The following is a 21,207-nucleotide window of genomic DNA, read 5'->3' as shown; positions in this document are numbered from 1 at the left end:
AATGCTACCCCCTCCCCGTAGAGTATGAAGGCCTGTGCTGAGAGGAAAGGGGAGGAGTGAGGAAAAGGGAAGGGACCCAGTGGGGGGGGGGGGGGACATAGGAGTGGAAAACAAGCTCCTTACATGGTTTTATTGAACCACAGATATACTCTGCCTGCTCTACCTTGCTGCCAGGGGCCAAACCCCATGCTAATAATTCAGCATAGTGCCTTTAGATTATTATTTTTCATGTTTTTATTTTTAGACAGAGAGAGAGAGAGAGAGAGAGAGAGAGAGAGAGAGAGACAGAATCCGAAGCAGGCTCCAGGCTCTGAGCTGTCAGCACAGAGCCCGACACAGGGCTTGAACTCATGGACCATGAGATCATGACCTGAGCTGAAGTTGGATGCTCAACCAACCCAGGCACTCCCCTTTTTATTTTTTAATTTTTGTAAAATGTTTATTTATTTTTGACAGAGAGAGAGAGAGAGAGAGAGAGAGAGAGAGAGCGCGCGCGCCTTTAGACTCCGGGGCCAAATAAACAATACACGAAAGTGAAAATAAACGTACATAAATAGAATCAAACAGTCCTCACTCCCCTGAAAAAGTCCATACCTCAGTTCTACACCCCTGTTCCTATTACCCTTTATTGATTTTTCACAAGACCCTAAAGTTACAGGTTTTCTCATTAGCAGCTCATGATTACTGTGAAAATGGCTCAGGGTTACGAGCACCACAAGTAAAAATCTCTCAATAAACAAGCGGCATGTCAAAGCTTTTCAGCAACATCTTCCAGGAATGTGCTTTAGATATAGCATTTTAAATGATGAAAGAAGAAATGCATTTTCAAGTTCAGAATTTGGACACCTACATGTTGGAAGCAACAGTGAAGGTCATTACTCAATTTTCTCACCTAGTACAGAAACTCCCTCTAAATAAGTAATAGTCACTCACTAACCTTCATTTGACCACTTTCATTAATGAACATTAATGGTTTACAAAGCAGCCTATGGCATTGCTGGGTATCACTAACTAGTGTTCACCTTTATTTTTGTGTTAGTCTTACATTGACTTTTCCGCCTTTCAACAACTCTCTGAATCCTTACCTTTCCCTTATCTACTGATTGCCTCTCAAATGTGAAGACAATTGTCCCATTCCCTTCTCTTCTCCAGGGTAAACAAACATCTCTATTTTCTCAACATGGTTTTTAGTGTTTCAAGATAACCCCTAAACATTAGCAACCAAAATGGAAAACACTGTTTACACGATCTTCATAGTAAGTGGGGGAAGGGAGATTACTAATACTCAGCAACATGTCCATTGTGTGTCCACTGAGACACAGCATGCCTGCAAGCTATATTTTCTTATTCTCACAATTTATTGTGGAGAAACCAGAACCAAAGAGACATGAAACAGCTTGCCTAATTCACAAAGGTCGTAAATGGCAGGGCCACAATTTGTCGTTAGATGAAAATATCGCTTTCCCTCAATCTGGGGAAGAGTCTACACTTTGCTTCCACAAATGGAACATTACGTCCTACAATCCACGCCCCCCCGCTTTTTTCCCCCAAATCTGGTCTTCCTCGTCTCAAATATGCATAATGAGCTTTTGTAGATTTGACCTGGCAAATTTACATCTTGTTAATTTTGACCTATTGTTTCAACCTTTAAGAATTGTTTATAGCTACAGGTTTTGAGTACATTTATTAATGTGAGGAGTATGCCTCATATATTTAAAGTTGGCAATAAAAAAAAAAGGTGCCAACCAGAATAGGGGCAAGACCAGAGCCCTATAGCTCATCTCTAAACACCTGTCTTCGGGCTGACATCAACCCATTAATCATTTGGGGTTTGGTAATTTCAATGGACATAAATCCACCCAAGCAGACCTTAGCCAGTGTACATGTGTCTCTTGTGTCTACTAGGACAGGAAGAGAGATACATTCAGTGTCCTCAGGAAACCTAAATGGACCCATGCCTAGCAATCCCTCATTCACCACCAAGGTAGCAAACTTCGAGGGACAAGTAATTAGACGTATGTCATCTGGCTGGCTTTTTTTTAGTTGAAACTGCAAGTTTGAGGGAATGAGCTCTCCTTTCCCAAGTACTCACAAACTCTTCCTGCTCTCCCAACAAGGCCCTAAAACACAGGGCACCAGAGTGGCTCAGCTGGTTAAGTGTCCGACTTCAGCTCAGATCACGATCTCATGGTTTGTGGGTTCGAGCCCCACATTGGGCTCTGTGCTGACAGCTCACAGTCTGGAGCTGCTTCGGATTCTGTGTCTCCCTCTCTCTCTGCCCCTCCCCTGTTTGCACTCTGTATCTGTCTCTCAAAAATGAATAAAAACATTTAAAAATTAAAAAAAAAAACAAAAAACCAAGGCTCTAAAATAGAGTAACAAGTTCTAGCATCCAAGAGCCATCAACCTAACTGCTCTCCGCAAAATCTGAGCTATTTACCAGATTCCACTCTTCCACCATTAACTGTTGTTTTCAGATTCCTCAAAAGCTATGAGCAGTGATTTTACAATTTTACCTGCAAGTATATCATTTATCTGACCCTAAAAACATGAAATGGGATTTAATCCAATTTGAAGTTCTTTATAATCTCCTCCATTACCTTGAACTTCCTTTTCATTTTGTTGGTCCTTACCCAATTCTTAGAGACAGCAAACAAACCATTTTTCTTCTTCAGCGAACTCACTGCTTTCAAACATTATCTCCCGAGGTAAGGTAGTTCATTATCTCCCAAGGTAAGGTAGGCTAAAACCATTTTTTCTTTACGACATTCAGTTTCAGAAGTGGCATTGAAAATGTAAGGACCTCCTTAGTAATTAGAATGTTTCCTTATTGCTTGGTGCAAACTACATTTTCAAAACGAAACACCCATTATGTTTTATGCAAGAATCAACAAATAGGGTTGAATGATGCATTACAATATAATGAGACAAAAGGGAAAAAAAAAACCCCTGAAAATTAGACACTAAGAGTGGTTACTGTGAGTAAAATAAAATAATCCGGGATAACTCTTACATTTACCGTCAAGATTATTTAACAAGCAAGCAACCTAAAGCCGCTAACGATCTTAACCAAAATGTCTACCAATATCACCATTACCCATCCATTCTTCATTCAACAAGCTGGAAAGCTTACAATACGTCACCCAGTGTTCTAGGTGCTGAGGATACAAAGCCCCTCATGGAGTTTTCATTCTAGCAACATCATTCAAACAAACCCTTAATGAGCGCCTACAAATGAAAGGCACCATACTAGATACATCTAAAGATCGATTTAGAACGAGATACATAATCACTATCAAGTTTACTTTAAAACCACAAGCGATCACCCTCAAGTAACTGCTCTCAAAAGTCGCGCCTGACGTCAGATGATTTCGCGAAAGGTCGGTTTAACTGGCAGTCCAAGTTTAGGGAGCGTTACCAACCGTGCTCGGGGCTGGTAACAGTCCAAGTACTTTCAGACCACCTCAGACTTACGCCTCAATTTTCTTAAGAACAACTGCTTTAATAACAAACCAAACAGTCCAGAAGAGGATCGGTAAAAACCACGTCTCGGCAAGAACGAACCTAATCGCGGAAGTTCCTTTTCCTTATTTCTAGTCCCACCCTGTTACATGGTTCTTCAGACTCCAAAGTCGGAGTACCTCAGACGTAGAGTCGAGTAAGTCTCAGGCCTAACCTCGACAGGGACCAGCACACTGCGAAATAAACTGGGAAGATATAGGTACACTGCGATTGTGCGGCTCAGAGGCTGCGCGCGCGTTTAAGAGCTCGCGCCCCCCCCCCCCGCCCCTTCTCCCCATCTGCTAGAAAGTCCCCGAATCCTAGCCGCCCCTCACTTCGAGGGCTGCTGTCTGTTTTAGGGTCCGCGTCGGCCTCCCTGCCCCGCTCCTGTGTCTCATACACCCTCTCGAAGCCCAACCCGCAGCCCCGCCGTCGCCCGCTAACTTCGATTTGCACCAGGGATAGCGGAGCGAGGCGGAATCCCGAAAAAGAGACTCCGCCAATGGCCGGAGATAAACGGCCATACCCTACTCCGACCTCCAAGGAAGTGGAGGTGAGCGGCGGTCCGTCGGTCACTCACCCCTCGCCTCAGGCAAGCCCCTTAGCGACGTCTCTCCTCGCCAACCGCGGCCATCTTGGACGTGGAATGTCGGGGAAGCGACGTCATCTCGCTGCGTCCGCGACGAAAAACCAGCGACCGGGCGCGGCCCCGCCCAGCCACCCCTAACCGTACTGCACGGCCTCCTCTCCAGCCATTGGGCCTGCGGGCCAGAACGGCCTCGGCCCCGCCAGCTTCGGCGCCACAATTGGCTGGGCTGCGCCCACGCCAGGCGCTGATTGGAGAACGGGCGCCTCGGGCCCCGCCTCCCGCGTCCAAGTTCCGTTAGCATGTTCGGTTGCTCCCGAATTCCCTCTCGCCCCGGGGGGGGCGGGACTGCCGAAATAGAACGCCCCCGGGCTGGCTCCTCCTCCTGCCCGCAGCGACGGCTGACCCGTGGGGAGGGGCCGGGAAGAGACTGGCGACACTTTCTTCTTGGGAGAGCTCTACTTTCTTCTGATTGGCTGACGGGCGCCCCGCGTGCGTCGGAGCCGCGGGCCAATGGGCGGCCGTGGCGGTGGCCCGGGGGCGGGGCCCGGGGGCGGGCGGAGCCGGGTTGGGCCGCGGCGGCGGGGCCGTCTCAGGCCGCCGTCCCGCCCCTCCCGTCCGGCCGCCGCCGCCGCCGCCGCCTGGGGCTTGGTTGAGGCGGACGGTGGGTCCGGGCCCGAGTGTGGCGCCGCCGCCGCTGCGCGAAGGGGCAAGCGGGCAGGTGAGTGCGGGCGGCGGTCCCCCGGCGCGCGCGGCTCGCGGGCAGACTCTCGCCGCCGCCCCCGAGCGCGGTGAGGACGTCCCCCGCCCCGGCCGGCGCCCCTCGGCCCAGGTTCTGCGCGCGCCCCGCCGGTCGGCCGGCGCCCGAGGTGCGGGCGGCGGTGTGCGCCCCTAGGGCCAGGCGGGAAGGCCGGATGCGGGGCCCCGGCGGGTCGGGGGTGGGGGCGCCGTTCGGCCTCTGTCCCCCCCCTCCCCGGCCCGCAGCCCCTCGGGGGCGTCCGGCCGGCCCGGAGGCGGCGGCAGGTGCAGGGAGCGCCGGTCGCTGGGCGCCCGCCGGGTGGGGCCCGGGCGGCTCCGGCTCGCGCTGGGCGGCTGGGCTGTGCGTGCGGCCGGCCCGCGCTCCCTTCCTTCCTTCCTTCCTTCCCTCCCCGCCGCCGCCCGGGTGAAGGCTGTGTGGCTTCTGCGTTCCGCTCCCCAAACGTCAGGTGCGCCCGGGGACCAGCCCCTGCTTCTCTCTCTCACTTTCCAGCTATAAAAACAGGCGTTGAAAATAGGTCATCTGTCTTCCCACGCGCCCTGGCCGTGGTCCACACGCTCGGCGCCCTACTAGGGAGAAGAATTCGGTGCTTTGGAGTTTGTCATTCCGGCCCTTAAACTCTTCCTCCTCTCGGCTCCGGCCGGGCGCCGCGACTCCGCCTTCGCCCCGCTTGTCGTCGGGGCACGGGAGCCGCCGGGTAGCGGGCGCCACTCGCCGCGCGGCCTCGCCCCCGCCGCGTAGCCGCACGTGTAGGATCGCTTGCAGGGTGTTGCTTGGCGATTCCAGATGAGGGACGTGTCATTTCAAAAGCGAAAGTACTTTTAAAGTCTGTTGACAGGTGACTTTTGCTTCCAAGACCTTCCGAGTTCACTGTTGAGCGATGAACCTGCTCCTAGCGTGATTGTGGGTGTTGGTTCCCCAGCTATATGCGTTTGTCCCAACTCGTAGAACCGGACACTGAAAAGCGAATTTTATCATGTATAAACGATACCTCTGCCTTCCCTGTGTTTCTTTCTCAGTTGACCCCGCTGGTATTTCAAAATGGAAATAGTCAGTGATAATCTTGGAGAGGTTTTTCTTACCATTTTAAGTGAATGCATTTAACTCAAGAATATAGCGAAATAAAAGCAGCTTTCCACTGTTAAAGTTTGGCAAGACTGGCTTGAACCATGATAAATGGTGCCTATGCAGGCTACTGTGTGTGCAATCCCGCCTTTTACCAAATTAGTCCCAGGGGCTGCTGTGATTGATATTCTGGTCAGGTTCCAACAATTTAAGGAGGAGTGTTTTTCTCTGGCCCCAGAAAGGAGTTTGCAAAGCCAAGTTCTCAAATACAGAACAACCTCTTTATTGGAATTCCAAACCTCAGTTTTTAGCCTTCTGCTGCCCCTTCCTGCCTGCCCTCCTTTCAGCCTATTCAAAATTGTAAGCTGACGTCTGAAATGCTACTCCATCCTGAGAGGGTAAAATGGTTGCTGCTTTCCTTCTCTTCCTCAGTTTGCTGACCTCTCTTGGTGCTTTTGTTCCTGGCAGTGGCATTGATGTTGGGCTTGAAGATTGAAACATTTTCCGCAGTGGAAATGAAAGTTTCTGTTCAGTTCTGTCAGTAAGAGTGCAGTAAGATTGTCAGTAAGAAAGTAACACTTCACTGATCTTCTCTTCCCTATGGCAAGCATTTAGGCCACATTTTAAATGGTTAAATCTTTGCTTGAAGAGCCGCTGGAAAATGAGGAAAATGTAAAGGTTGTGCTGAAACATTTTTCCCTTCTTAAGTTCAACCACTGGAAAACTGTTTTGTTAGGAGCGCTCACGACAGCCTCCTTAAAACTTGATGCTTTCGCGTCTAGAAGAGCCTGACGGGTGACAGCTGGAGGAAAGTGTCAACCTGAGTACAACCAAGGCCTGCTGGTAGTGGAAGGATTTAGTAGGCAGTTACAGAATTCAATAAAACCAGGTACACAGTTTGTGGCCTGTGGAATGTGAGCAGGCCTGGGAGCAGAAATCTTACCTGCTAGCTGAGACTTACTCTGGATTCTTTTTTTTTTTTTTTTTTTTTTGCTGGCTGGCGGTTCACTTTGAGGCTTTCCAGTTCCTTAAATGTTTGAATTACATAGTCTCCTTTTTTTTCTTATCTCAAGTCTGAAGTAACTTTTAGAAACACAGCTAATAATAGTAGATCTTTTTTGTGTGTGTAGTTTGATGACTATCTTTCACTGGCAGGTTTTTGTTTTTTGTTTTTTGTTTTTTCCCTTTAGAGGCTGGTTTGCTGGCTAGTGCATGGTGCTTCTGTCGGGGGTGGGGAGGCCAGTGCGTCTCCTCTCTTTGTACCTAAGTCCTGGGAATGGAGCCATGATCTTGTTCCCCCATTAGAGGAACCGGAGTCACTTACTACTGTGGCACTCAACATTTTTTAACAGAGCAGTGAATATGTCTTTATTCTTAGGTCACTTTGCAAGTCGCCTGTGGCCAGTTGTTTTCTCAAATTGCTCATGTTATATTTGGGTCCATCTTATCGTTGACGAACGTTTTGATTTGCTGTGCATCCTTTTTCTCTTGCTGCGGTCGTCGGTCGTCGTAGACATGTTTATCTTGGATATCAGTTCGTTCTGAGTCCTATTTAACATAATGATAGTATTATGTAAAGAAAGCTTAGTTAGCAGAATTGGCCAGATTAGAAGTCCTACTTTTGTTGTTAAATTCATCCAATAACTCAAGCCAGAGATTAGCTGTGTAGACTCTTATTTCCTCTACGTTTTAGAAAGGAACAGGTGTAAATCAAGAGGTACGAGCCCAAGTATTGACAGTTTGCAACTGAAATAAATTTGAGTGGAAGAAAAATGATTCTAAATGATTATGAAAGTCAAATACCAAAGTTAAGACTTTGAAGTTCTTTCTTATTCTAGTACTTTCTAAGTAGAAGTTAATTAGTAATCAAGACAAGCCCAAACACTTTTGGCTGACCGTGGAAGACGAGCCCGACCCTGAAGTTAAGATTTTGAGAAGAATCTGAGTGATGCTCATTACCAAGCCGAGTGAGATCATAACCTGCTGCTTGTGTTGGCTTCAGTGGTGGGGATGTGTGGAGGGCGGGCAGGGAAAAGAGAACAGGAAGAAATGCCTTCACTCTTTTCTAGAAGGACTAAAGCCTTGTCCAGAGAATGTAATCAGGGTGTCTACATAGAACTCTTAATAAATGTGCTGTGTTTTAGGCTCATCACCTATCTACGATCCTGAGTTTCACTCTTCACGTTTTTAGGACACAGTTCGTTAGGATTTAGCAAGGTGCAAACAGTCACATGACTGAGTGATTTAAAGCTTTCAGTCTCAGTAAACAGGCCTGACTCTTCACTATCAATAATTTTCCAGGGAGCACAGTTAAAAGAAAGGAAGGGTTCATGTTGAAAAATACTCATTAAAGTTGCTTTTGCCATATTGGCTAATGATTAACGAAGTTTTCCGTGTGTTGATCGTAATGGCTTAGCACTGCTACATGTTTCTAAGTGGTTTCTGCAGTTTCTTGACATGAGTGTGGCATTGCAGAGATCAATGTGGGATATGCGGGACTGGGCAGAGGCTTATTTGGAAGCTTCCCATTGAAGCTGAGGCAACTCCCATTTGTTTGGACAAGGCTAGCAAAACGGCTCTCTACCTGAAAAAGGCCGAAGAGGTAAAACGTTTACGTGGTACGTTTTGCTACTGTAAGGGAATACTGTTATTTTGAACTTTGGAGGCGATGACCAGCCTTCCAAGCCTTCGCAAGTGGGTTGGTTTTGAGCTGAATCCGTGAAACACTATTGAGTGTCAGTACAGCTTGCCACCAGGGTGTGCTGGTGAGGCTGTGCTACCAACTGAGTCTTCATCTTGTGTGGAGTTTCTTAACCTCTCTCAATTTCAACTTTCTCATCTGTAAAGTGGGTATGATTCTATCTCTTTCTATTGTGTGAAATGCCTCCCTCAGCTTCTGATAAAGTAAGTGCCCAATTGATGCAGTCATGATGAAGACAGTCACGTTGGGGACCTGCCGTAGGACATTGTGTGTGGCAGGGGTGATGGTGACAGTGGCCTGGAAACAAACAATGACAGCATGAAAATTGCATTTCGGTTCAGACACTCACTTGATACAGCACGTCTTGTCTTGCTGAAAATCCGTTTGTGTAACAAAGGTTTCAGTTGATTGTCATTTTGTCCTCAAGGCTGTGGGACTGTGTGTCACTCATCTGTGCCTTTCAGATTAGATACTCGAGAAATGTGCACTGAACAAATGAATGCACTCCTTTGTTTACTTGACTCGTAGGAAAGCCCGGGCAGTCTCAGGCGTAATCCTAAGATCCCCTTGATTCGAGTTCCAGGAAGACAATCCCCACTGAACTGTGCCCCTCTCAGAGCTCATCAGAAGGGTTTTGTTGCCTGGAGAAAAAACTTCATTGGACATACCTAACTGAGTTTTGTCCACTTTTGACAAGGAGTATGTTAAACCGGGAGAAGAGAAGACTTTGTGGGGGAACAGAGTGCTGTCTTCAAAAATTTGAAGGGTAGTCGTTTCTCTTTGAAAGGCAGAAGTGGGGGACAGGTCAGAGGAGATGATGACCTTTCCAACAACGTAGTGCTCGAGTGGCTCACAACCTGGAAATGCCCACGCGGCAGCGGGCAGTTAGCAGCTCCAGCCCTGGGAAGCACAGGAGTGCCCGCAGAACCTCCGCTCTGTCCCTCGCTCTGTCCCTGCCCTTAGCAGCAGCAAGCCTCAAGTAGTGCGTTTCTTAGTCACAGCATTCTCCACCCTGCCCTCTCCAGCGTTTTCGGACCTGAATTCATGGCGGTGGATAGCTGTGCACTTTGACGACTATCATTGCTTCATGACCCTGGGTGGGGTTCTTTTAAACATGTGCGGGGTTGAGGATTAACACAGATAACCCCAAAAGTCTCTTCCAAGCCCCATATTCCACAGTTCTAGAATCTCAAATCTTAGGGGAGGAATGTGGGTGGCTCGAAGGTAATTTCTTGACGGATTACAGCTGTTTCTTCACTTAACGTTTTTCTTTTTTATTTTAGAAAGACATAATAGGAAATGATTATTCATGATACCAAATGATTCTTTGCTTTCTGAGAGGTTTTTTTTTTCAGCTTCCTTTAAATAGGAGCCTCATTTTAAGTGTATTTACAGTTTAATTCAACAGCAGTTTAAAACTGAAACCATTATATATTGAAAAGTCAATCAGAAATGGTTTAAGCATTTCTAAAATTACTGTGTAAGTTAGTGGGAAATTAGCAAAAAACACTGTAGAAAGCAAGAAACATCTGTATTTTGTTAAATCTCAAATTTGTGTGTATCTACCTGTCCCTATCTACTTACATGACAGCCCAAATTGTTCTGTACAGAGGTTGAAATTTTACTTACATGCAGTTTACAGGGCTGCATTCATCCTGGTACTTAAGTAGTTGCTGGCTTGAAACTTGGCTTGAAGGCAAGTAGAAACTGGCTTGAAGAAGGCTTCACCTTCTTGCCTGCCTGCTTGCCTTGACCTCTTGGTACTTTGGAGTTGTGGCACATTGGTACCTCCTTTGATAGGGACTGGAATGATGGATGCCAGTTATCTACCTAAACCGGTAGGGTTCGTATGGCTTGAACCTGCTAATAGGCCCTGCCACTGTAGGGAGAGAGCGCATGTTTCCCATACGTGTTAGTTTCAGTTAACCCCGTAGCATGTGGTGCAGGGACCGCGTGTTCATTATCAGTTTCTGGAGGAGAGAAAACATTGCACAGTTCAATACTTTCCAATTTGAGAGTGCTTTCATTTTCCTAAGCCATCATCCTATAATTTGTGTATTTAATTCAGAATGTAGTAATCTGATCCTAATGGCCTGCCAGATATTTTCGTGAGCTTCTTTTCTTCCTGCACAGAGATCAGACAGGCTCTCTTACTCCCTTCAAGTACATTTACAGCTAGGTGCCTGAGGTAGGAGGAAGCCTTGGACAATTCTCTGCTGCAGTCAATCCAGCTGTAAAGTTGGGTAGGTTCAGGAGATGCTGGGTTAGAGCTCAAACTTTCTGGATAGATTGCCAAAAAATGTAATCAGAAACGTTTATTCTATTTGTATTTAGCTGAAAGCAACTCAGGAAAGATACAAATTTATCTATACTTCCCACTTAGAATTAGGAAAAAAAAAAAAAAACCCTCAAAAACCACCCAGCTGAATCCTGTCTCTGTTCTGTGTACTCAAGCTAGACTTTGTAATAGTGGGTATAAAGTGCCTAGCACCCTTCCTCACTGCCCCCCTCCTATCAGCCAAGTTGTCTAAATGTGCTTTGTCTAATTTCTCCTATTTTTTAAAAATTTTTTTGAGAGAGAAAGAGACAGAGTGAGCAGGGGAGGGACACACACACACACACACACACACACACACACACACACACACAGAGTGAGAGAAGGAGACACAGAATCTGAAGCAGGCTCCAGGCTCCAAGCTGTCAGCACAGAGCCCGACGTGGGGCTCGAACGCACGGGTTCTGAGATCATGACCGGAGCTGAAGTCGGATGCTCAACCGACTGAGCCACCCAGGTGCCCCAACCTGACTTTTTATTCCACCACACAGATTATATATAGAAAAATCGCTTGCTTGGTCAGGAGTGGTTGTTGAGTACAGATACCAGATGCATATTAGTTAGCAATTAAAATAATTGAATATACCATTTAGTTTATACTTTACTAAGGTCAGTTTTATCTACTAAGTGGAGAGATTGTTGGTGGTTTTACTAAATAGTTTGTGGTGTGTTAAAGAGCCGCATTTTGAGGATTCTATAGATGGTTAAAATATCTCCATGGTGAAGAAGCATAGATAGGAGTGAAACTCCTGGCTTGCCGTTGTTCCTTCTTACAGATGCCCCTTCCTTTGAACGACCGTATGTATAATTGTTTGTAGAATGGCTTTGTCTATCAATCCTGTATTGCTTTCCCACTTAGTTTCTTTTGTCTTAAGTATTGTTTGAATTCTTTTTGGACTGTTTACTTTGGTTTGTCTCCAGGTAATTCCATAAGAATTTATAAATTATACCAGTTTTCAGTCTAAACTTTGGGGGAAAAAAACCCTTTCAATTGGTGTTGTACCTTCAGGGTAATAATTGGAATTTGTCTTGAATATCTGTATGCGTGTAAATGTGCGTACACATACTTAATTTAGACCTCTTTATATCTTTCTAATATAAATTTTTGAAATAAATATTGGAGATAAATATTTGGTCTCCGTAGGAACTTGATGAATTTCTGGTAGGTGGTTTTTATCCGCTAGGGGCACAAAGGATGTTCAGGCTACCTATTTGTTCATTTGTTGAAACTTGGACTCTAGCCCCCAATCAGCTGAACCACAATGAAAATTACTCATTGTGTGTAACACATTCTTGAATCATAAATGGAAAGGGTAAGTACTTATTTCCAATCCATGAGGTGGAGGAAATCAACATTGTTAGCTAAGAAAGGCAGAAGGGGTTGAATTTAGGAAACCACTCAGAGTGGATTCTGGCATCTTCTCATATTGCATCTTGAAGCGTGGTCCTCCTTTAATTGTACTTCGCTCCTTGGCCCTCTCTAGCTCCTTCTCCTAGGTCTTTGAGGACTTGTGCACGCTGGGTCCTGTTTCTGCACCGCATCGTCCTCGAGGCCCGCACGTCTGGCCTGCCTTCATTTTGTGTTCCCCCGCAGCTGGCGTAGTCCTGGGCACGCAGACGCAGGACAGGTGGTTCATTGGCTGCATCTACGTCCAGAGCCTGCCTCAGTGTTGGGAGTAATACACATTTCGGGTTGGAAGCGGTGGGTCCACGGTTTGATGGCCGTGGGCTCTTGGCCAAGTCACAGCCGTGTTTAAGCTCCCTGACATGGCATGGCTGTCGTCAGCGTGCTCTGTGCCGGCTGTGGCAGGGATGTGTCTGACCAGGGCAGAGCCCCATGCGGACGCTTGCGCCCCTGGTCACAATAGCTCACAGAGCTTCAAGCTGTGCTTGGGCCATAACCCCCTTTTCTTTTTTCTCTTTTCTTTTTCTATTGGAAGTGGACTCGTCGCTGCTTTGTTGCTTTCTGAGAGACCAAAAACATTTAAAAACTTTTGCATTTGTGTTTATCAGGGAGTTGCTGTTGTGAAAAATACACTAAAGCTTTTCTAATGATAAACCATGGACTCCTGAAAGAAACTTTTAACTTCGTGTGAATTCCATATATTTTATGCATATATAAAAATTTATATATTTACTTTTAAGAGTCTTCTTAGTTCTTTTTCTTTCTTTCTTTTTTTTTTTTAGTTATTTGTTTTGAAAGGGGGAGAGAGAGTGCGTGCGTGTATGCGTGCCATGTGCACACGAGCAGGGGAGGGGCAGAGAGAGAAGGAGAGACAGAATCCCAAGCAGGTTTCACGCCCGATGCTGGACTTGAACTCATGAACCATGAGATCGTGACGTGAGCTGAGATCAGGAGTCGGACGCCCAACCGACTGAGCCACCCGGGCGCTCCTCTTCTTAGTTCTTTAGTAGCAGTAGATAAATATTTAGTCAATGTGGCATTTTGACTGATGTTTTATTCACTGGTGGGGGAATATACGGAAATGGTGCTTTGATGCAAAATCGTACTGCTGTGATGGGAAGTAAATCTTACCCACGGGCAATACTAACACATCCAAAATGATATCCAAAGATTTTCTTTCATTGAACAGATACTTGACCCTCATCTGTGTCCACGACACGATACTACACCTACAGGTAATTCAGAGATGGAAGGTTTGTCGTATTTCTGCCACGAGACAGTGCATAAAACGGGTGCGAAGGTAACGTAGGCTCCAGAGCTGGGCCCTGGCAGTGCAGGGAGGGTGACCACAGGCGAGGTGGGGTCTTAGCCAAGACTCAGACACACGGCCACCATGGGGGAAAGGCCCGTAGGCCTCGGTGACGGAGGACAGTGTGGATCAGGGAATGACCGCCAGGCCAGGGGCTGAGGGAGGGCAGTGTGCAGGGAGCTGGCAAACGGGGAGAGAGCCTGATGGTCTTTGGGGTGAAAAGAAGTAAATGTGGGACTTGTGCCGTCCAGGTATACCGTGAGTTAGGGACTTCCTGCAGAGATTAGAACTGGCCCTAAGCCGTATCTGACCTAGAAGTAAACAAATGCCATAGACACCGATGGCCGTACGCGTTCAGGCGATTGGCTGCTGGGCCGTAGAACCGGGTGCCGAGAACCCACCCTTCACAGTCTTGAGTTCCTGGGACACTTGGGTGGTTCTGTCTGTTAAGGCTCTGACTTGAATTCAACTCTTGATTTTCACTCTTGGTCTCATGGTTCATGAGTTTGAGCCCTGAATCGGGCTTCACGCTGACAACGCGGAGCCTGCTTGGGATTCTTTCTGTCTCCTCTGCTCTCTCTGCCTCTCTCCTCCATCCTCCCTCCCCCCCTCAATAAAAAAAAAAAAAAAAAAAAAGAATCTTGAGCTCCTCACGCAAACTGAAGGCTCGGCAACAAGGCCATAACCACCTCTGATTAAGGGCACAGGGGCCCCAGAGCAGTGGGGGCTCCCAGGCAGAGCAAGTCCAGGTCAGCCGGGGAGCTTTCCAAGAGGGGGGTCAGTGCAAACCTATTTTCCAGGAGGACAGATTAAACCCTGGCCTGGATCTATGACCCTGTACCCTAAGTAGGTATGGTTCCTGGAGACAAGGACAGACAACCCTCCCACCTTAATTAAGATAAAGTGAATGGATGCCTGTATGTAAGATTCTTACTGCCTCTCCTGAGCGAGCAGCTTTCTCTCCATGAGGGTCTCTATCTCTGTGGGAGGGAAACACTCCAAAAAGAGTTACAAAAGACTGAATCTCAAGGTAATCCAGGACTTTAGCATCTGTTCATCACCTTGAACTTGACTCATTCTTGCTGACATTCATGGCTTCAAGTCTGTGAAATTAATGGAGGAGCCTAGACTTTCCTCAAGGACCTTGGGGGTATTTGGGCTGAGTCTTGAAGTTTGTGAAACATTTTGCCAGGAGGTGAGAAAAGGGTAGTGGAGGATAGCTTCTTTCTAGAAAACGGGGAGAATAAGTATATCCCTGGAGTGTGCCGTGTGAAGAGGTGAGAGGTAGAGGGAAGGCAGCCGGATGAGATGAGATGAGGTGTGATGGACCTTAAGGGCTGTGCTGGGGAGGTGGGACCACCCTGTGAGCTGTGTAAAGACCTTGTGTCGAGCAAAAGAAGTCTACGTATTTGTTATGGGAATTCGGGAACAGACAAAACAAGGTATGATACTCGAGTCGAAATGCTGGTCCCTTGCTGGGGACAGCTAGGACTGGGAACGCACAAGGGAGGCTCCGTGAGTGCTGGCTGTGTCGATACCTCCCGGCAGTGGCCGAGCACTTATCAGGCACTTGATGCCTCCATCTGTAAAGGCTAGCTGTCCACGTGTGCTGGGGAAGGAGATTGGAGGCAGGGAGATGAAGCCGTGAGGATGGGAGGAACTGGAGGTGAAGGTCTTCACTGGTTTAGGCTTCAGTGACTCTTTCTATAAACATAGCTCCGCCCCCCACCCTGGCCTCTGCAGAGTATGTTCCAGGTACCTGTTCTCCCTGGTGCTAATTGACGGATGTGTTTGGAAATTTGACCTGCGTTGTATTCCTACACCTATGACTCATTTCTAAAAGCCGGCAGTTTTTTGGCGTAAGGGAAAGAAATCACGAGAACAATTGAGTTTTAAGTATTCCACCGTAGAGTATTATTGCCAAAGGAATCTGTTGTGTTTTCAAATCACTGTGACCAGATATTTAGTGGTCTCTCACCTGCAGGAGAAATTAGACGTCATCTTAACGTTCTGAGGAGACAGAAACTTGGGTGGGAGCTTCAGCAATACTGATTTTGACCTAAGAACTGCCCAAGGAGAGAATTCTTTTTTCTGGGAGCTCATGAGCACCGTATGCAGACAGCCTGCTCTGGGCTGGGTTCTGGGCTGGGTGTCGGGGACACAAATGGAAATGGGACATGGTGCCTCGAGGAGCCCGTTGTCCAGGAGGAAAGCTGGCATGTGAGCAAGACTTCCAGTGCAGTTAGAGCCCGTAGTGGGAGAAGTGGTACAGAGGAGGGGCTGTTACAGCTCAGATGATCACGTAGGCTTTAGAGGTGATGCCTGGGCAGGGCTTTTAGAGGAAGTGAGTTACTGCACAGGCGACTCAAGTATTGCCGGCAAGGGGTGAGGTGGGCGAGATAGCGGGACAGGGCATAGAGGTGTGTGATGACACCCATATGAGGGACTGGGTGTCCTTGTTGTTGCTGGAGCCTGAAGTGCTGCGGCAGGGATGGCAGCACGGGGCGGGTTTGCGTGTTAGGGATGACCTTGGGCCCAGACATGTAAAAGACTAGTGTCAAAATGTAAGCGAGAGGTGAATTCAGGAGGTGGGCGGGAGCAGGTGGCAGTAGGCCACATCCAGGGGTGTGGGCGCTTGGCAGGGTGTTGTTGGGCGTCGGGTCTGGAAAGACCTTTTAGCCCTCCTGCCCCCTGCAGTGCCCTGTGCTTTTGCTCTGCGTTTCAACAGCAGCAGGGCAGTGGCCCAGCTCGAGAGCCGGGCAGATCTGAGTTCTATTCTGGCTGCACGTCTTACCCGATGTGTGACCTTGGACAAAGCTGAAGGACTTCACCTTTCTGAGAATGTCATCTAAACGATGCGGATGAGGGGTGCTGGGTGGCTCCGTTGGTAAAGCGTCCGACTTCGGCTCAGGTCATGATCTCACGGTTTGTGGGTTCGAGCCCCGCGTCGGGCTCTGTGCTGACAGCTCGGAGCCTGGAGCCTGCTTCAGATTCTGTGTGTCTCTCTCTGTTCCTCCCATGCTCACGCCATCTCTCTCTCTCTCTCTCTCTCAAAAATGAATAAACATTAAAAAAATGTTTTTAAAGATGAGGATGATAGAGGGGTCTAGGGAGATCAAATGAGGAGGTGTGTCTCAGCCCAGCACCTGCAGAGTGTAAGTACTGCACATAAGGGTCAGTGCTGCTCTTTTAATTAATGATCAGCGTGTCAGACAGGTATCTCCATGCTGGGAGTGATGGCAGTTGGGGGGTCTCTGCAGGAGGATCTGCGGGAGGTAAGGGGCTGCGGGCAGAATGAAGACGCCTGCTTGGTGGTGGGTCCACACACGGTCAGGGCCGGTGCATGAGAGTATGGCTGTCTCCAGCTCATGTTCCCCAGGTCTGCTAGGAGAAGGGGAGGGCCTGGGGCGCCTCATCAAAGTGATGGTTTTTTGTTTTTGTTTTTAATTTTTTTTATGTTTATTTGTTTTTGAGAGAGAGAGAGAGAAAATGAACGAGCAGGGGAGGGGTAGAGAGAGAGGGGGACAGAGGATCTGGAGCAGGCTCTGCGTTGACTGCAGAGAGCCTGATGCAGGGCTCGAACTCACGATCTGTGAGACCATGACCTGAGCAGAACTCAGATGCTTAACTGACTGAGCCACCCTGGCACCCCCAAAGTGATGTTCTTAAGTTGTGAGCCTGACACACGAGAGGCTTGCCAGCAGGACTGAAGGGAGAGGCCGAACAAGCCCACCACTCACGGGGGCTGGTTCCTATGGCTCTTCCCACGGAGCTGTATTTAGAAGTGTCATTAAAGTCCTTTGGGGGCAGGGGGATGGGTAAAATAGAGGAAGGGGATTAAAAGGGACAGACTTCTGGTTACAGAACAAGTAAGTTACAGAGATGTAACTACAGCACCGGGAATAGAGTTGTTAATACTGTAACAACTTTGCACCGTGGCCGTGGCAGGTGGTAGCTAGAATCAGGGCGATCACTTTGCAATGTATTCGAATGTTGAATCGCTAAATTGCACACCTGAAATTAATATAATATTGTGTGTCAGCTGCACTTCAATTTAAAAAAAAAAAAAAAGGAAGAAAAGAATACAAAAAATCACCACCCTAAAAGAAATCTTTCTAGACTCCTGGGTAGTTTTAGTTATTTGTGGTCAGGTTCAGTGGTTCCTGCCAGACATGCCCTCAGTGGACAGAGAGCCCGAGATGCAGAGAAGAATGGGAGGTGCTCCAATCAGGCTGTGCCTTCGGCTTGGCCGTGAGCAAGTGACATGTGCACGTGGGGAGCGTCTCTCTCCTTTCAGAAGCTAGTCCTTAAGTTCAGGAAAAGGGGCTTAAGCTCTTCCTCCTTCCGTCCTCCCCCCCCCCCCCCCAGTTTTTTGTTTGTTTGTTTTGTTTTGTTGTTCTGCTTTTGATCTCAGAGCAACTAATTCCTTGCTGCAAAAGTTTTAGGTATTTTTACCTGTTCCTTCTGATTCCAGGATGGCATACACTGTGTAGGGCACACTGAGAAGACTTATTAGATACATAAAGTTACACATTATACCCACGTGTTAGATACATAAGAGAAGAAACGTATCCTAGTCAAGGTGTGCGATTTTCTATTATTTCAGCACATGGGCCATATTTGCCTGGCTTCCGTTCAGATGAGGTCAGGGATCATCTCTGCGGTGGGAGAGTGTGACGTTGCGACCTTTTATCCCATCCCTCATCTCCACACTACAAGAGTCCTTTCCTTTTGTAAAAATAAATGGGGCAGAGCATGCCTTCTGGTTCCCCTTTGGGTTAAATGTAACTCGGGAGGGCTCCGTGGAGCAGCGTTGCAGTGTCGGTCATTGATCAGGGCTCGGATGGCTGCAGTGGCTTCTTGGCTGAGCACTCTCCATCTTGCTGGGCTGTTGTCCTGAAGTGCTGCTCTCTGGAGGAGGAACGCCGGGGCCAGACTCCTCAGGGCGCTTGTAGCCTCCTTCAGGTGGCCGACTCATGGTGGGGGCGGGGGCGGGTGCTGAGATCACAGGGAGCCACCTCTCCAGCCAGGCATGTTCCCCCCCGGGGCCCCCTCGGACTTCCCTCATTCCTGCCCTTGCCTGGGATTGCCCCACCCATCCCAATCCCTTACTTTCTTCAAGGCACATCTTGAGGCTCCTTGTTATAAAGCGTTTTCAGGGGCGCCTGGGCGGCTTAGTCAGTTAAGCGTCCGACTTCATGATCTCACAGCTTGTGGGTTCGAGCCCCACACCGGGCTTTGTGCTGACAGCTCAGAGCCTGGAACCTGCTTCAGATTCTGTGTCTCCCTCTCTCTCTGCTCCTTCCACACTCATGCTCTGTCTCTCTCTCTCTCTCAAAAATACACATTAAAAAAAAATTTAAAGCGTTTTCAGACGAGCATCCTCTCACAGTCTGTGCCCAGCATGCTGTTGGTACTTTTGTGTCCCACTGTGTCACCTGCTGTGGACTGTTGTCACGTCTCCTACCTGTGAGAGGCTACCAGGCTCGTGGGGGGAGGCGCGGGGAGACCTGTTCCAACGGGGGGCTGTCGTCACTTTCCTGGGATGAAACCCCGGGCTTGACTTCTCCAGCGAAACAGAATGGCAGCGTTCGAGTACCTCTCCGAAGCGTCTTTGAGCTCTCAAACGTCTTCAGCATTTGTCCGTAATCTACCCCTCGTGATACAGTTGCTGCCAACGGGCGATGATTCTTCTAAAGCAAAGTGGGAGAGAATATAGGTTTTTGCGCCCGTATGGTGGTTTGTGTTACACGTGTGGATACAAAATCTTTCTCTGTGTAGTGTCGGGGGGTAAGCATTGGAGCGTGCACGGTAAAATCTGTGTCACTTGAAAAAGTTCCGGAGTAACATTTGCTTCTACTATGGTTTTTGTAGGTGAAAAGGAAGGAACTTTTCTTCCAGAAAGTAAAGCGATTTTTTCGTTTGTTTGTTTGTTTGAGAGCCTCCAAATACTAATACTTGTCACACCTCTTTTTCTGGAAGGAAACTTGAGGATATGACGCACATGAAGTAAAATGTTAGCATCTTGAGGCTAGGCTGCTGCTGTGCAGTGTTTCATTATTTGATTTGATTCTTTGGAAACGTAATGCTTTTTGCCTTTTCTCTCTCTTTAGTCAGAAAATGGGTAAGAAGAGTCGAGTGAAAACGCAGAAATCGGGCACTGGTGCCACAGCAAGTGTGTCGCCCAAGGAAACCTTGAACCTGACCAGTGAGCTGTTACAGAGTAAGTTCCCCCCTGGCCTCCCTGCCCTCACGTGGGGCTGCGAGGCTTCTCTGCTCTGCATGCTCAGGCCACACGGGTCAGTCTCTGGGCTGGCGAGGCGGGAAGTGGGACAGGCTGGGGTTCAAATCCTGGCTTATTAGCCACGTGAGCTGGGCAACTTTTGGAACTGCTCTGACCCCCACTCTCCCCTGCTGTAATAAACCTGGGATATTGGCAGCGGGTAGGGAGGAATGAGGCCCTGGTGAAACCGTGTACGTGGAGCTTCTCTAGCGCAGCCGCCCACAACGGGGGCTCCCCTGGGTCCCGGTGGGCAGGGACCAGCTCGACCACCGTGGACAGGCCGCGTAAGCCCTGTGAGCCTCGGGGTCCACAGCAGCGCGAGGCCAGTGCAGCGGGCCTCCCAGAGAGCAAACCGTTGGAACTCTGCTCCCTCGTCAGAATGGCTCCCCTTTAGTTTTAGGGATCTGGTCATAGTTTTCCGATTTCTTGGTTCAAGGACATTAAGTATCTATTAAGTGCCTGTACTTGGTTCAGTAAGTTAGTATAAATTGGTAAATTCCTTTTTTCACTGTGAATTTAAATTGGTGCTATGTAGGTTTCAAACTTGGCTGGGGTCCCTCTATTAACTACCTACGTTTGCCTCCTTTTCCTTGTATGTTCAGATTATGTGACAGGCCAAACCCCAAACGCACGCTTAACTGTCTCTCCTTTGCCAGCAGCAGGTACCAAGCGAGCCGGGTCAGGTCCCACCCTGGGTGCTCCTGTGGACAGCGTGGGCCCCCGCAGAGCCCTGATGTGCTGACCCGTTGCCTCCTCTGTCCCCCCACCGGACGGCGGGCAGCTTGTGGACAGGCCCCGTCTTGTGTTCCGGGGCCTCCGTCGGCGTTTGCCGATGGGAGAGCGATTGGTTAGCCGTAAGAGTTAGGAGTCAACGTGGTTAGGGCTGGGCGGTGTTATTTACCACAGACACTGTTTCCTCAGGGGACGAGGGTGGCCGTGGGAAGAGTGCGCTCCCTTGAAACTCCTACAGTTGTTTGAAGAGGAAGGAGCTCGCCGGCAGGCCGGGTGCCCAGAGCACAGCCTCCAGAAACGCCCGGCACCGGTCCGAGTGCTGCCTTTCGCTTCTGGCCCCTCCAGCAGAGTCTCAGCTTCCTTTGCGGCAGTGACTGTGCTGTCTCTTTTGTGACTCCTCCAGAGCGTGCTTAATATAGAGCCTCACACACGGGTGCGAAATGTTTGTTGAGTAATTGTCCTTATGTCCGATTTAACGGGTTCCTTCAGACAGCCACTGTTCTAGGGCTTAACTAGAAAGAAACGTTGGCTTT

At 48.5% G+C, this 21,207-nt stretch overlaps 2 protein-coding genes across 5 annotated transcripts in view; one reads left to right on the top strand and one right to left on the bottom strand.

The window, feature by feature from the left end:
• CCNK (cyclin K) overlaps window positions 1–4,480 on the bottom strand; it is a 29,942-nt gene extending 25,462 nt beyond the window's left edge. Inside the window, exon 1 of one of the 3 annotated variants that reach the window (XM_042990505.1) lies at window positions 4,082–4,480. The gene's annotated coding sequence lies outside the window, so the exon portion shown is untranslated. Of the gene's footprint in view, window positions 1–3,564; window positions 3,704–4,081 lie in introns of those variants that run through there. The other 2 variants (XM_042990507.1, XM_042990506.1) reach the window with 2 other exon arrangements.
• A 180-nt stretch (window positions 4,481–4,660) lies between these two features.
• The window catches only part of SETD3 (SET domain containing 3, actin histidine methyltransferase), an 80,945-nt gene continuing 64,398 nt past the window's right edge, over window positions 4,661–21,207 (top strand). The window contains exons 1-2 of one of the 2 annotated variants that reach the window (XM_042990504.1): window positions 4,661–4,808; window positions 19,773–19,882. In XM_042990504.1, coding sequence (XP_042846438.1) covers window positions 19,780–19,882 — 103 coding nt within the window. In that variant the 5' untranslated portion in view covers window positions 4,661–4,808; window positions 19,773–19,779. The remainder of the gene's footprint in view (window positions 4,809–19,772; window positions 19,883–21,207) is intronic. The other variant, XR_006219083.1, reaches the window with a different exon arrangement.

The sequence above is a fragment of the Panthera tigris genome, chromosome B3 (assembly GCF_018350195.1).
Source record: "Panthera tigris isolate Pti1 chromosome B3, P.tigris_Pti1_mat1.1, whole genome shotgun sequence".
Taxonomy (NCBI): Eukaryota; Metazoa; Chordata; class Mammalia; order Carnivora; family Felidae; genus Panthera; species Panthera tigris.
Note: the sequence above shows the minus strand (reverse complement) of the source record. Positions and strands in the feature narration are given on the sequence as shown.